Source organism: Botrytis cinerea, chromosome 15 (assembly GCF_000143535.2).
Source record: "Botrytis cinerea B05.10 chromosome 15, complete sequence".
In the NCBI taxonomy this organism is placed as follows: domain Eukaryota; kingdom Fungi; phylum Ascomycota; class Leotiomycetes; order Helotiales; family Sclerotiniaceae; genus Botrytis; species Botrytis cinerea.
Window position 1 is genome coordinate 1988838 of NC_037324.1, and position 17233 is coordinate 2006070.

General features: G+C 25.1%; 2 protein-coding genes across 3 annotated transcripts; one reads left to right on the top strand and one right to left on the bottom strand.

The window, feature by feature from the left end:
• Positions 1 to 472: 472 nt before the first annotated feature.
• Positions 473 to 2770, bottom strand: BCIN_15g05680 (hypothetical protein). Its single transcript, XM_024697748.1, has 4 exons — positions 2678 to 2770; positions 2243 to 2395; positions 1778 to 2187; positions 473 to 1730 (listed from the first exon to the last, which is right to left on the bottom strand). The coding sequence occupies exons 1-4, from the start codon at positions 2751 to 2753 to the stop codon at positions 630 to 632; spliced, it is 1740 nt and encodes a 579-aa protein (XP_024553564.1). The 5' UTR covers positions 2754 to 2770; the 3' UTR covers positions 473 to 629.
• Positions 2771 to 4587: 1817 nt separating this feature from the next.
• BCIN_15g05690 (hypothetical protein) lies at positions 4588 to 5812 on the top strand. Of its 2 annotated transcripts, XM_024697749.1 has the most exons (3): positions 4588 to 5081; positions 5147 to 5328; positions 5384 to 5812. In XM_024697749.1, exons 1-3 carry the CDS (start codon positions 4798 to 4800, stop codon positions 5764 to 5766), a joined length of 849 nt encoding a protein of 282 aa, XP_024553565.1. In that variant the 5' UTR covers positions 4588 to 4797; the 3' UTR covers positions 5767 to 5812. The 2 variants fall into 2 exon arrangements, with proteins under 2 accessions (XP_024553565.1, XP_024553566.1); XM_024697750.1 differs by having other exon boundaries at positions 5147 to 5812.
• The last annotated feature ends 11421 nt before the right edge of the window (positions 5813 to 17233 follow it).

A 17233-nucleotide genomic window follows, 5' to 3' on the forward strand; every position in this document is an offset into this window, starting at 1 on the left:
GGATTCAGTAAGAATCTCTAATTCTATGATTTATTGATTGTATGACTCGGCATGCTGAATGCTATTGTAATAGTATATAAGAATTAAATGATAGAATATTAGATTATTAAGAATAATATTAGTAAAAAAGTAAAAACGCTATTTAATTTCAAAAAACTTTAGACTTTGAAAATATATATTTAATTCTAAAAACCCTAGATATTAGTTAGTATTAGTAAAACAGTTAATATCAGATAGCAGGGTATTAGTGATTATTAAAAAATTCTTCAGAATAATAGTTGAGGTTATTATTAATAATAATTATTAAAAAGTTTCTTAGAATAATAGTTAGGAGTAATTGTTAGATATATAAGTGAAAAAAATTAGATTTATAGTAATCAAGCTTTTATTTCTTGAGAAATATTAATTAATTTTTAAAATATAAATATGAAAAAAGGTGAGTATTAGAGTCAATTTGAAGTGGTCCTTTTAATGATAGTCTATATTACATATATTTCTCCACTTGCGTATACTATTTAGAGTGCACTAACATGTTGAAAGTTTTTTTCGAGACCCGGATGCCAGATAGTCAGAAGCGCCCGTTACGGTTAGCGAATCATTCATACTAGTACTCACTGTTCCAAAATATCCTAATCCTCATCCAACGTGTAATAGGGAGCCTCTAACCAGAAATCACACTGCTTCTGTGCCCCTGGGTCCGGAACCTGCTGTCCCAAAGCTGGTTCGAGCAAAGTCTTCGTGCTGATACTCGAAACTGTATGATTATTGCCGTACAATATAGGATTCTGGAACCCTTCTGCTGTAGGGATACCCGTCATAGTAAATTGCAGAATGAGGCTTTGAAATGCCATAGCTACAGTACTATTGACCGGGCTGTAGACGGGAGCCCCGATAGTGGCTGTAGATGTATCGCCGTTGAAGAATGTATAAAATCTGTCTTGGCCGTGAATGGCAGGAAACATGGAGAAGACGTAGGAGAAACCCGAGAACGTGGACGCAATATACTGCGAGTTGCACGTTATCACGAAATCCGACAGGGTGCGAGCGATTCGCTCGTAAGGAGTTCTGTAGCCATAAGTTCCGTTGAAAACTGGTGGATAGAGCTCAGTTGTAATGGTGTTTAGGAGAGTTTCATTTGCAGTTGGGAAGAATTCCGCCACTGTTGTTTCAAAATCGTCCTGAGTTTGGACAAAGGGCGCCGAGAAAAAAGGACCTTCATCGGAAGTGTGGCCTACCATTACGCTGACATTGTGGTAAAGCCCGTTTGCTAACATGCGTAGAGGGAAATCTGGCACGTAGGAATTGGGTGAACGATCGATGGCGGGACCGAAAGTAAAAGTGCCCCATAACGAGAGACCTGTAACGATAGCATTGACGGCGTACAATGTCTCATAAGGAAGGGCTCGAAGATCATCTTCCGAGTTGATAGTCACATTGGACAACACGGAAGCGTTGCTCAATACGTTGTCGAAAATTTGTTGTGCCTGTAGAGGGGTTGCGGGAAAATAACCCGGACTTTGGGGGATTGCTTGCTGGAATGGAAGCGACCCTTTTCCACCATATGATGTGATGTGGTGCATGATGGAACCACCACCCGCTGATTCGCCCATAACCGTCACACGCGATGCATCACCACCAAATAGGTGAATATTTCGCTGAATCCACTCAAGTGCCAATCTTTGATCTTGTAACCCGACATTCGCAGTAACATTAGGACCAGATAACCAGCCCTATGCATATTAGTCAAGAAGCTTGGAAGTCGAATTAGGGAACTTACAAAAAGACCCAGGCGGTAGTTCATTGCCACATACACAATCCCTTCGCCGTCATTTTCTACACTGCGGGCAACCAAGCTTGCTGGACTTCCCTCGGAGGTCTTACTTCCAGCAGTATACCCACCTCCATAAATCCAAACTAGAACTGGGGCTCCGGATGGAACTTTGCATGGTTCACCAGGGGCACATCGAGCCTCGTTATATCCGCTTGACCTATTACTCTTCGCGGCGTTGAAAACTTTCTCAGGTACTATGACGTCGAGGAAGAGGCAGTCTTCGGAGACTCCCGATCCAGGAGTCAAAGTCTGAGCAAAACTTGTGTTCAATGGAGTTTGCGTCAAAGATGTATAATTGCTGAGATTCTGGCCCGAGAAGTAGGCAGGTAAGAAGCTTAAGGCTGGGATAACCCATGCTAAGAATCGTGAGTAATCAAAGCGAAACTGTAAGGGCTTGAAATCCAATATTACCTGGAGTCGCATTTGGACACGTGACACTGTTTTGGCCATCATTTATAGTTCTGTTCCGACCGACAGGAGCAAGTGATGGCGAGAATCGAAGATGACCGGTTGGGGCCTGGCCATATCGGATGTTTGAAAAGTTGAAATAACCAGAACCAGATGCTTTAATACAATTAGTTATGGCAGAGCGTTCGGAGTCATGTTCTTGAGTTCTTGCTTACATTCAATGTCGCTTGATGCACGGCATATCCAAGATCAACGAGTGGAAGAGCTGGTTGTGCAAGTGTGAGAGTGGATAGGCCCGCTCCGAGCAAGACGCTAGAATAGAACTTCATTGTTGCTGTGATAATCGCTACAGAATTAGGTACTGAGGAATATTTGAATGTTATAAACTGTCAAATCTAGGAAAATCTCTCTGAACTAAATAGTTTCACCATTGCTTACCATTGCTACTACCGAACATTAGATCTTGAATGACCCACACTCGGTCATATATTTGCATGTTAATGGATAATTCCATTTTGATCGGCTTATCTCTGGGAAATAGGAGTAAGCCATATATTATAGTTTGAGGTGCTTTGAAATCAGATCTATATTAGTATCAGTGCAAGAATGCCCGCCAATACATGATAGTGGCTCACTAGCTTAATGTCTTTATTTAACGCTAGAATGAACCTCGAAGAATACACGAAGAAATTTAAGAGAGGATAACTGATTAATTGGGGTTTGCCCGGACCAGCCGATGATCAACACCGAACTGGCTGACATAAATCCACTCGAGAAAGCCCCTTATACTCGAATTCCCTGCCCTTAATTATAACCACAACAGCAACACCAATCCCCACTTTCTTCTCTACTTCTCACAGTATCACTATTCAACCCATGCCTACCATCAGTAGTATAAACCCCACACTCAGAGGTACGACAACAACAAAATCAGTCTTGACTTGCTCACGGTATTCGGTAGTCAAATAATAGAGAATATAAGAAACAGTGTTTTGTAGAGCGTTTCTGGTGAGATATGGGAATGATCTGTGAATGATCTGACGTTGCTTGAAGCCCTTTGAATTCAGTGTTTTTGAGATTGCCATCAGAGATTTCTTAGTCTACATGAATTGATAAAGCCAAAGCTGTTTTACTCCCGTTTGTGCTTTTACTGGGGAAGATGATCTCTTCACATACTTTCAATATGTATTCTGTTTTCACCACATACTGTCTTTTAAGATATTACAAGTATCCGATCAACCAAAAGAATCACGTCTATTTATCCTGCCTTGTACCTCTTTTGGCGAGCTAAAAGCTGTATCCGATTTCAACATCAATAAAACCTTTGAGGATTTCCTTAATGATTTGGTGTGCTTGTATATAACGATTTATACCGCGATATTTATTTTCATATAGATACTTTGTACATGTTTATGTTGGCCAGCATCACAATTCTGATTCGATAGTTAATTGTTGTTCCTGGTCGCGCGTCATAATTGACTCAAAAATATGTGCTGACCTCGCAGACCCGTATGCTAAAGCTTAAACTGAGAGTCTGAGACTATACTCAGCCTCATAGCATTAAACAATCGTTAGCGCATATGAGTTTGAACAAGAATAAAGAGCATAGGATGTAGGATATAGGAGATAAAGGTGGTAATGTAAATGCCTTGTGTTTATGTCTTTCAGGCGGCTCGGAAACCTTAAGAAGCTAAAATTTCGCTTGTTTTCGGCCGAAATCTCAGTTCGACTGTATAGAAGTCACAACGAACTCAACTTCGGCCGATATGATTATCCAATATCGCAACTGGCATTCTTAAAAATACAATTTATTGAAGGTCATTAATGTCGGAAAAGAGCTGAGATCTTCAAAATCGAATAGCTGAAAGAATGAAAAGAAGATATCTCCTATACAGTCAATTCGCTGAATTCATTTAGTGATTGACAAGAATCTTATTAAATCTTCTTCATATGTTTAATATTTCGGAGTATGATTGCACTTCGCTTTACTTGAATATAGCTTTCAAGAAATTTGTTAAATATTTCAACGTCTATCTTGTATTTTTGGCTTTTCCATCCATGTTAGTCTCAAATGAGTTGTTTTTTTCCAGTTTCCCCTTAGAATTAGCTATCTTATAATACTTACCCATTATGCCGACTTGTATTAAGCTGCTTTGATTAATTGATTACTTTCGAATACTTTATTAACAATCGTTGATGTAGCTACTACCGCTATGTGCCTATACCGGTACCTGCCCCCTGAGATTCTGACACGCTTCTACCCACTTGACATTCCAGTCTTAGCTCCTGGGCTTAAAGTTTAATCATAGTGATCAATAAGCAAACAAGGCGGCAATAACGGGATTTCTGATGACACCACTCGTTTCAATTAGTTCCGCTCAGAATTGCGCGTTGTTTGTACTAATATCTGCGCATCAAAGATTTAAATTATAAATATATATATATATATATATATCGATAGGCTCTACCACTTTGGAAAATTCACATTCACCTCTTTCACTTATGTTCTCTCACCCAACTTCTTTCATCTCTTCATAATATCAAATAAAATCAACACTATGGCTCCTCAAGTATGGCTGATCACTGGAACAACATCCGGCTTTGGAGCTGAGTTCGTGAAGAATCTCCTCAGCAGAGGTGACAAAGTTATTGCCACAGCACGCAACACATCCAAAATTGTCCATCTCGAAAAGGAAGGTGCTGCAGTCCTGAAGTTAGACTTGGAAAGCGAACAGGCGGAGTTCAACAAGCAAGCTGAGGCTGCCCTCGCTATCTACGGAAAAATTGATGTCTTGGTGAACAACGCCGGGTACTCTCACTTTGGCACAATTGAGGAAGACAAGTAGGTTTTTATTCCTGGAAAACATGATACAAATCTTGCGTATCGGATTTTCTAATGCTCAACAGACGTGAAGACTGGGTCAAACAATTTCAGACACATGTGTTCGGCACTATCGGTGTTGCTCGTGCATTCTTGCCGCATTTTCGGCAACAGAAAGCTGGAACTATTGTTTTCATTGGTTCCACTGCGGCCTGGCAAGGTATTCCTACATTGGGTGCATACTGTGGTTCTAAGAGTGCCATCCAACGTAAGCAAACCTGAAAATTATTCTCAACCATCCAATAAAGCTAATATGTTGAAAGTTGCCGTCGATACCCTTAGACTCGAAGTCAGTTCATTTGGAATCCGAACGCTTATGGTGGAGCCTGGGTTCTTTCGTACCGAGTTTCTAAATGCGAATAATACTGTATTCATTGAACCAGAAATTGATGACTACAAGCCCTTAACGGGCCAGTTGTACGGACAGTTCAAAGGAGCCCATAGAAATCAGACCGGTGACCCTGAAAAGGGTGTCGCACGTATCATCGAGGTTGTGAAAGGTGAGGGATTTGCGGCTGGCAAAGTTTTTCCACCAAGTTTGGCACTTGGGCCAGACGCCGTTGAGGCTATTCGAAAGAGTTGCGATGAGACGTTGAAACTTTTGGAGGAATGGGAGCCTCTCTCATCTGATACCAATCTTGAATAGCTCTAGTGTATCTACCTCTTATACATTAAAAAATAATATCTTATTATTTCAAAATATAATCTTTTATTGTGAGAGCGAAAATCAAACACGTGACCTGAAAGTCACGTGAGACTATCTTTAGTATTCAAAGTTTCTCTTCTGAAGATTCAACAATGATATCGAATTTTCCACCTTTCAAATTAACTCCCGAAGTTTGAGTGATCTATTTCAAACTGTCCCCCTATATACAAAGGCTTTTCTTATATAATCATTCTCACCTTCTTCTCTTTTTCATTATTTGAAATAAGAGATATGTTACGGAACGTCGATGTGGGATCGTGTTACGGGAGCTGCCTCTAGGGTCACATGGAAGTATCTAGAGATCTCTCGAGATGGTTTAGATTAGACTTCAAATAGAAATTCAATAAGATTATAATTAATTGCAATTCTTATAATTATAATAATAAAACTAATGATTGTTATTTTGAACACAAAACTCTATATTATAATGAAACCTATTCCCTATATAAACCTTCGTTTTAAAATTGACCAACAAATCAATCAACAAATCGATCAACAAATCAATCAATAAATCAATCAACTTTTAATTATATAATACTTATCCCATAATTCCTATTATCCTAATTTATCTTTTATTTTAAAACTAATCTTCTAAAATATTACTAATATAATTTTATAAAAAGTTTACAAAGTTATATTCAATATTTCCTAAAACTTATTATTCTAGAAATTATATCCTACATTTTTAAAATATTTTATAATTAATATTATATATATACTTGAGGCTTTTTTTAAATATTTAGTATCCCCTAATATATTGTAGCTGAATTATTAAAGCCTATAATATTATTATAGTTTATATATTGGTGATTCTATAGCCTGTTATTAATCTGTTGTAACACTTTCAAGAATTTTATAGAATTTTATATGTTTTATAGGATTTTATAGGATTTTCGGGATTTTTATATCCGACTAGTTCAATATTAATAGGATACTATCGATTTCTAATTTTTTTATAATTTATAGATTTTCGAGCTTTCAGATTTTCAAGTTTTCAAAGTTTTCAAGCTCTCAAAGCTTTCGAATCTTTAGATTTTCAAGCTTATAAATTTTCAAACCCTTATAGCTTTTAAAAACGAAACCCTGAAAAGGGAAAGGCAGCTCTATCGAATATAAATCATTATTCTATTGAAAACGAATCAGTATTAATAGAATAAAGAAAAGGAAATGATTATTTTTTCGAATTTTCGAATTTCGAAGGTTTTAAAAGATTTAGTTTAGTTTTTAGTATTCTTATACTATAATATAGTTCCTTTTCGGGGTTATAAAGAAACTGAATCTTATAATATAAAAATATAAATACTATAATAAATTTATTATTATAGAATTTAATAAGACTTTGAAAGTATATCGATATAACAAAGAAAGCCTATCGAATAAGTTTTCAAGCTTTCAATTCTTTTATAGTTTTTACAACTTTCGAAAATGAAAACCCTAAAAGGAAAGACTTCATTATAAAATATCAATGTAGTGTTACGGGAGCTGCCTCTAGGGTCACGTGGAAGTGTCTAGAGATCTCTCGAGGTGGTTTAGACTAGACTTCAAGTAGGAATTCGATAAGGTTGTAACTGGTTGCAATTCTCGTAACTATAGTAATGAAACTAATGATTGTTGTCTTGAGCACGAAGCTCTACATTGTAATGAAATCCCATTCCCTTATATAGACCTTCGTTCTCTGTTGTCCCATCGATCCCATCGTGTCCCACCGGGTGGGAGCAGTGGGATCCAGTGGGAATCTCTAATCCCGTGACTCTCTGATCATGTGACCCGGTATGCTGGATGCCGTCGTAACATGTAGGACTAATATTAAGTTAATCATTTATTCAATATAGAGTTTTCATATTATATATAGCTTTACCTTCGAAAGAATATTAAAAGGAATTCATGAAAAGTCTTATATTCTCCTGAACTCTATTATATACTAGTCGTCACCTTGTATAGATTCTAATAATATCAAGAATATATTAAATAATAATTTTTTTTTTCTATAAGATTATAAGAATTCGCTTGAGTTTCAATATGAAAGACAAAACTATTCATTTTATAATAGAGTAATGTATACGATGAACTATATAGCTCAGTAGCTTCTCGAATATTAAGTTTTTTATCTTTTTGAATAACTTTAATAGTTAAAAGTATTCGAGATTTTTTATTATTTAATTGTATTTCAATTAATTAATAAAACGTATATTAAAAGAGAAAGATATAAATTGAGATAAAAGTGATTCGTTTAATGATATAATCCGCTTTCTGATAAACTATGTTAATAATAAGCTAAATTAATCTAGTCTGTTTAGGTAATTATATTACTAATGTGAGAGCAAAGACACGTGACTTGAAAATCACGTGCTACTGGCGTCTAGTATCTATGGCTTTTCTTTTATAGGTCTAAAAAGAATATCGAATTTTCTATCTTTTAAATTGACTCTCGAAGTTTAAGTAATATATTCAAAATCGTCTCTTTTACTTCGCTATTATAATATAGTAATTCATTTCATTGACTATATATAGTCACTTGCTTTAGTTTTAGTATATGCGAAGGCTTTTCTTATATAATGTGAGAGTGAAAACACGTGACCTCAAAATCACGTGTTACCGACATTTTAGTATTTATAGCTTCACTTCTATAGACCTTAAAAATATCATCGAATTTTCTATCTTTCATAGTTGTCTTCTAAAGAATTGAATATTCAATTTCTATTATCTCTTTTATCTCGCTATTATAATATAACGATTCATTTCATTTTATTATATATAGTCATTTGTTTTATACTTGATATTATTACTGGAACTGCCTCTAGAATTATATGAAAGTGTTTAAAGATCTTTTGAAATAATTTAGATTAGATTTCAAATAGGAATTTGATAAGGTTATAATTAATTACAATTCTTATAATTATAATAATAAAATTAATAATTATTATTTTGAATACAAAATTTTATATTATAATAAAATCTATTTCTTTATATAAATCTTTATTTTATTTGAATAATTGAAATAATCGATTGTTTTTGAAATGTTATTATTCCTAAGCTATCTATTATAGAATATTAATTCTATAATTCTTAATATTCTAATTTATTTTTTTATTTTAAAATTAATTCTTTAGAATCTTATTAATATAACTTTATAAAAAGTTTACAAAATTATATTCAATATTTTTTAAAACCTATTATTCTAGAAATTATATTTTAAAATTCTAAAATATTCTATAACTAATATTATATATATATCTAAGGTTTTTTTTAAATGTTTAATATTCCTTGATATATTATAATTAAATTATTAAGGTTTATAATATTATTATAATCTATATATTAATAATTCTATAATTTATTATTAATCTATTATAATATTATCCCTTTCTTAATTTAATATTTATTCTAAATATTTATATTAATATATTTTCTTTTTTATATATCTAATAATTGTGGTATTTCTTTTTTTCTTTATTATACCTTTTTTAAATATTAATAAAAAAAAAGAATAAATTTGTTTTATTTGTTTTATTATATAAAAAGATTTCGAAATACTTTTATATTTATTATACAAATATATTGATTACAAATATATTGTTTTTCTTTTTGATTTTTTATAATATAATAAATATATTTGTAATAATAAAAAATACAATATTTAAAATCCATTTGAAAGTAATTGGAAAAGTTTATTCCAATAAAAGGAAAGATTAAATCAAAAAAAAGAAAAGGTTATAATTAAAATTTTATAATTATAAAAACAAAAACGTTTTTTATTGAAATATAAATCTGAAATGCTTTATTGTAATTTACAAACTTTTAATAAACTAATAGAAATAAAGGAAAAGGAGAAATTAAAAAAGGAAAAGATTGAAAAAGAATATATTGAAAAAGAAATAATAAACATTATTGTTATATCTATTTCTATTAATTCTTTTTCCTTCGATTTCTTTGATCTTTTTTTGTTTGAATTATTTGAAACAGATTTTAAGATTTTATTAATAAATATAAATACTTCAAATAGAATATCTATAACTTTTTAAAATAATTGAAATCCTTTTTGAATTTTTATATATTTTTTGAATATAAATAATCTAATTATTTAATCAAATATTTAATCTTATTTCTAATATATTTATAATCTAATATTGTTTCAATATTATATATAATATTTGAATTGATTGATTCAATTTTTATAAATAATATATTTGATATTTCTAATAATATTAATTTGAATAAGGATATATAAAATATTGAATGAATATTTATTATATTTAATAATTTCAATCAATAATTAATTGTTTTTATTATTTTATTAATTTTGAATAATTCTAATTTTTTATAATCGAGTTTATTATTTGATTTTTTGATTTTGATATTTTATTATAATAAATAAACTTTATTCCTTTTTTTAAATATAAATTCTATATTACATTTTGTATTATAATATATTATTATTTTGGAAAATATAAATCTTAAATCAAAAGCCAATTACTTTTAAAGATCTTTTAATTATTCGATTTATATTATTATTGATTTAATATTAACTTTTTATAATATTAGGATTTTATATATTTATAAATTAAATCCAAAATTAACTTATATTAAAATGATTTTTGTAATTTCCGTTTTTAATATATTATATATAAACTATATTATAAATAATAATTCTATTCAATTGTTTTATCAATAATTTATATAATATTTAAGATATACTTTTATTATCTAATTAATTCTTTTTATTTAACCATCTATTTATAAATAAAAAGATATCAATAACTTTTTTTTGATATTTATAAATATTAATAAAATAATCTAGAATTTCAAAATAAAAAACTTATTTCAATTCAAGATTATTTCATTTAATATTTTATATATATTTATTATAATCCTTAAAAATATATATACTAATTATTCAATATTCTATATTTCTTTAAATAATATTATATATATAAATTTCATTAGTTTATTTATTATATTGAATATTACATTATATTCAATTTCTATAATAAAATCCTTTAAAAATGGTAGTTTGATTAAAAAATTCTATATAATAGATTTCTATAATTGAAAAAATATATCTAAAATTTAAAACTAATTATACAAAATATATCATAATAATTTGTTTTATATATAAATATTACAATTTCTAATAACTTTTTCAATTATCATTTTTATTTATAAAAAATAATTGATTTTCTATATTTTTATAAATATCCTTATAATTCCTTAATATTCATATATCAGCAATCTATATTATTCTATTACAAATTCCTTAATTATTTGATTTAGAATATATACTTTTTTATAAAAATATATAATATTATTTTCTATAATAAATCCTAATTCTATTATTTTATATATATATATAATAATAATATTCTTATTGTAATATAATTGAATCTGTTTCCTAAGATGATTGTTTTTCAATAAATATATTATTATAAGTTGTAATATATTATAAATTAATAATTCACCATCCTTTTTAAATATAATATATAATTTATATATTTTGTTTTCTTGATATTCTAGTTTTCAATTAAAAATATCAATTCTAATATTTTCTAATCTTTTAATATATGAAATTCTAAAATTATAATTAACTATAATCTCCGATTATCTGATTTGTTATTTATTTAATTATTTTATTGTAGTAAAATAAACCAAATTCTTATAATCTATATATATTTATATTATATATTTCGATTCTTCCAAATATATTCACCATTCTTTAAATATATCAATTATTATTAGTAATTCTTTGTTATATATTTTGTAATTTAATTCAATTAATAATAGTTTTCGAAAATAAAATACAATTAATTAGTATTTTCTATTCTAATCTAGTTAGTTCAAAATTACTCTTATAACGAAATCCAAAAAGTCTATTTCTATTATGATTTTTTTCTCTAAATTAAAAGTCAATAATATTAGTTCTTCTATTATTATTTATTTAAGCATATCGAATGATTCCTATATTTTAGTAATCTATTCAAAAAATTTTTGATTTTTTTTGATTAATATGGTTAAGGATATAGTAATCCTTGAATAATCCTTAATAAATCTTTTATAAAAATTGATGAATTTTAAAAAGGATTATACTTTTTTGATTATAATCGACTGCTTTTATTCAAGTATTGTTTTAATTTTATTTTTGTTTATTTTAAACTTTTAATTTAATATAGTAAATTTTAAGAATTCTATTTCTGTAATATGGAATTTGTATTTGTTTGATTTGTATAGTAAGTCTACCTTAAATAAACTTTCAAGAATATTATTAATATCCTTAATATATTAAACCTTATTGTTTGAATATATTAGGATATTGTTCAAATAGTATATATAATAAATATCCAAATATTATAATAATATATTATTTATAAGTTTTATAAAAGTAGCTAATATATTAATTAATTTGAATGGTATAATTTGGTATTTGTATAATCTATATTTTGTTTTAAAAACAATCTTTTATTCTTCACCTTTCTTCATTTTAATCAAATAATAATTATTATATAAATTCATTTTAATAAATATTATAATTCTATCTAACCAATTTTTTAATTCTATAACTAATAAAAATAAATATTAATCCTTTTTAATAAGTATATTAAGCTTTTTATAATCTACAATTAATCTATTGGATCCATTTTTTTTGGATATCTATATAATTGAACTAATCACTTGAAACACGAATTCCCTAATCCATTCCTTAGCTAAATTATCATCAATATACTTTTTGAATCTTTTTAATTTATTGGCTGATATTGAATAAATTGGAATATACATAAGCATTTTGCCTTTCTTCAATATTATTTTATAATCTTATAATTTGTATTCCAATAAAACCTTATAGATTCCTAATTCTTTAAAAATATATTTATATTTTTTATACTATTCTAATATTATAGACCTTTCTTTTACTTCGATTATAATTTTATACCATATTATTAACTTTTATATTTATAAAGGAGATATATTGATCTTCATTTTTGATAAAGAATTCTAAATTGAATATTCTATATCATTAATATTATTTATATTCAATTCTCCTTAATATATATTACATCTCACAAATACCTCTAATATATTCCTATAATCATTTTTGTATTAATCAAATATTACAATTCCTTATATTCAATTTATTTTTAAATTATATATCTTTAATTATAATATTTCTAAAATAATCTATTATTAACCTAATAATATAATATTAAATTATATAATCTTTATATATTAAATTATATTTATTTATATTGGGATTATTTTCTACAAAATCTTTCCATCAAATTCTATTAATTATTTATTAATTAATTACAATCAATAAAAATATTATTTTATTTGAAATAATATTTCTAAATATTTTATAGCTTTTAATATAATAAAATTTCCTATAATCTCTGAATCTATTATAATTAATTATATATATTTATTTATTTGAATTTTATAATATATTTATTCTATTTATTTTATAATATTTAATTACTAGATAATTTTACAAATTTTTTATAAAATTATATTTGAAATTAAATCTTTGTATATTATATTATTCTAATAATTCTTTATCTTTCTTTTTTTGAAGAATTATTCGATTGCTTTTTTATTTGATTAATAAATTCTATAAAATTCATTATAATAAACTTATTTAATTTATTATAATATAATCTGCTTTTATTTTATCCTGGTGATTTTTTTCTATTACAAAGGATATTAGGATTTTGTAATACTCTTATTCCTATAAATCTATTATATTTATATCCTTTTAATTTTATAATAATTTCTTTAATAATTATTGAAATTCTTTAATAATGAAAATCTCAATATTTTCGAATTTAATTGAGTTTTTTAGAATTGCAAAAATAATATTAAATTAACCTTTATTGAATTTAAATTTGAAATTGTTCTTTTTTCCTTTTGTTTTCTTATTTCGATAATCTATTATTCAATACCCTGCTTTTCTATATTCAAAATATAAATTGTTTTTTTGTTTTTGTTTCTTTTTTAAATCATTGTTTTTATTTATATAATATATAATATTTAATTCTATAAAATCTTTATATCTTTATAAATTATAATATAATTTATTTTTATTTTTGTAATAACACTCTTATTTTTGATTTCCTTAAGATTTATATAATCTCTAGTTTTATTAATATTTATAAAAACGATTATTTGATTCAATAAAATCCTAAATTAGATTATTCAGATTTATATTTTTAATAAATCTTTTTAATTTCAATCTAACTTCTAATTTGAATTTCTTACAATAATAATTTATAATAGTAATTTTGTATTACGGGAGCTGCTTCTAGAATCACGTGGAAATATCTAGAGATCTTTCGAAGTGATTTAAACTAGATTTCAAATAGGAATTCGATAAGGTTATAACTGATTGTAATTTTTGTAATTATAATAATAAAACTAATAATTATTATTTTGAATATGAAGTTTTATATTATAATAAAATCTATTTCCTTATATAGATTTTCATCTCACTTAGATAATTAGAATAGCTGATTGCTTTTGAAATATTATTGTTTTTAAACTATCTATTATAAAATATTAATTCTATAACTTTTAATATTCTAACTTATTATTTTATTTTAAAACTAATTCTCTAAGATTTTATTAATATAATTTTACAAAAAGTTTGTAAAGTTATATTCGATGTTTTTTAAAACCTATTATTTTAGAAATTGTATTTTAAGATTTTAAAATATTCTATAATTAATATTATATATATACCTAAGGCTTTTTTTGGATATTTAATATTTTCTAATATATTATAACTAAATTATTGAGATTTATAATATTATTATAACTTATATATTAATAATTTTATAACCTATTATTAATCTATTATAATACTATCCCCTTCTTAACCTAATACTTATTCTAAATATTTATATTAATATATTTTCCCTTTTATATATTTAATAATTATAATATTTCTTCTTTTCTTTATTATATCTTCTTTGAATATTAATAAAAAAAAAAAACAAATCTATCTTATTCATTTTATTAAATAAAAAGATTTCGAAATATTTTTATATTCATTATATAAATATATTGATTATAAATATATTATTTCGCCCTTTAATTCTTTATAATATAATAAATATATTTATAACAATAAAAAATGTAATATCTAAGATTTATTTAAAAATAATTAAAAAAGTTTATTTTGATAAAAAGAAAGATTAAATTAAAAAAAAAAAGAGATTATAATTAAAATCCTATAATTACAAAAATAGAAATGTTTTTTATTGAAATATAAATTTGAAATACTTTATTATGATTTATAAATTCTTAATAAATTAATAGAAGTAAAAAAAAAGAAGAGATTAAAAAAGGAAAAGATTGAAAAGAAATGTATTGAAAAAGAAATAGTAAATGTTAATATTATGTTTATTCTTATTGATTCTTTTTTTTTTGATTTTTTTAATCCTTTTTTGTTTGAATTGTTTGAAATAGATCTTGAGGTTTTATTAGTAGATATAAATATTTTAAATAGAATATCTATAGTTTTTTAGAGTAATTAAGATCTTCCTTGAATTTCTATATGTTTTTTGAATATAGATAATTTAATTATTTGATTAAATATTTGATTTTGTTTTTAATATATTTGTAATTTAATATTGTTTTAATATTATATATAATATTTAAATTAATTGGTTCAATTTTTGTAAATGATATATTTGATATTTCTAATAATATTAATTTGAGTAAGGATATATGAAATATTGAATAGATATTTATTATATCTGGTAATTTCAATCGATAATTAATTATTTCTATTATTTTATTAATCTTAAATAATTCTAATTTCTTATAATCGAGTTTATTATTTAATCTTTTAATTTCAATATTTTATTATAGCAAATAAACTTTATTCCCTTTTTTAAATATAGATTCTATATTATATTTTATATTATAATATATTATTATTCTAAAAAATATAAATTTTAGATTAAAAGTTAGTTGCTTTTGAAGATCTTTCAATTATTCGATTTGTACTATTGCTAATTCGATATTAACTTTTTATAATATTGAGATTTTATATACTTATAGATTAAATTCAAAATTAATTTATATTGGGGTGATTTTTATGATTTCTGTTTCTAATATATTATATACGAATTATATTATAAATAATAGTTCTATTTAATTATTTTGTTAATAATTTATATAGCATTTAAGATATACTTTTATTATTTGATTAATCCTTTTTATTTGATTATTTATTTGTAGGTAAAAAGATATCAATAGCTTTTTTTTGATATTTATAAGTATTAATAAGGTAGTTTAGAATTTCGAAATAAAGAGTTTATTTTGATTTGAGATTATTTTATCTAATACTTTATATATATTTATTATAACTTTTAGAAATATATATATTAGTTATTCAATATTCTATATTTCCTTAAATAATATTATATATATAAATTTCGTTAGTCTATTTATTATATTAAATATTATATTATATTTAATTCTTATAATAAGATTTTTTGAAAATAATAATTTGATTATAAAGTTCTATATAATAAACTTCTATAATTGAAAAAGCATATTTGAGATCTAGAGCTAACCATATAAAACATATTGTAATAATTTGTTTTATATATAAGTATTACAATTTTCAATAATTTCTTTAATTATTATTTTCATTTATAGAAAGTAATTGATTTCCTATATTTTTATAAATGTTCTTACAATTTCTTAATATCTATATATTAGCAATTTATATTATTTTATTATAAATTCCTTAATCATTTGATTCAAAATATATACTTTTCTATAAAAGTATATAGTATTATTTTCTATAATGAATCCTGATTTTATTATCTTATATATATATATAATAGTAATATTCTTATTGTAATATAATTGAATCTATTTTTTGAAATAATTATCTTCCAATAAATATATTATTATAAGCTGTGGTGTATTATAGATTAGTAATTCGCTATCTTTTTTGAATATAATATATAACTTGTATATTTTGTTTTTTTGATATTCTAATTTTCAGCTAAAAATATTAATTCTAATGTTTTTTAATTCTTTGATATATAAAATTCTGAAATTATAATTAATTATAATTTCTAATTATTTAATCTATCATCTATTTAATTGTTTCATTATAATGAAATAAATTAAATTCTTATAATCTATATATACCTATATTATATATTTCAATTCTTTTAAATATACTTGCTATTCTTTAAATGTATCGATTATTATTAATAATTCTTTATTATATATTTTGTAATTTAATTTAGTTAATAATAGTTTTCAAAAATAAAATGCAATTGATTGATATTTTCCATTCTGATCTGATTAATTTAGAATTACTTTTATAACGAAATCCGAGGAGTTCATTTCCATTATGATTTCTTTTTTTAAATCAAAAATTAACAATATTGATTCT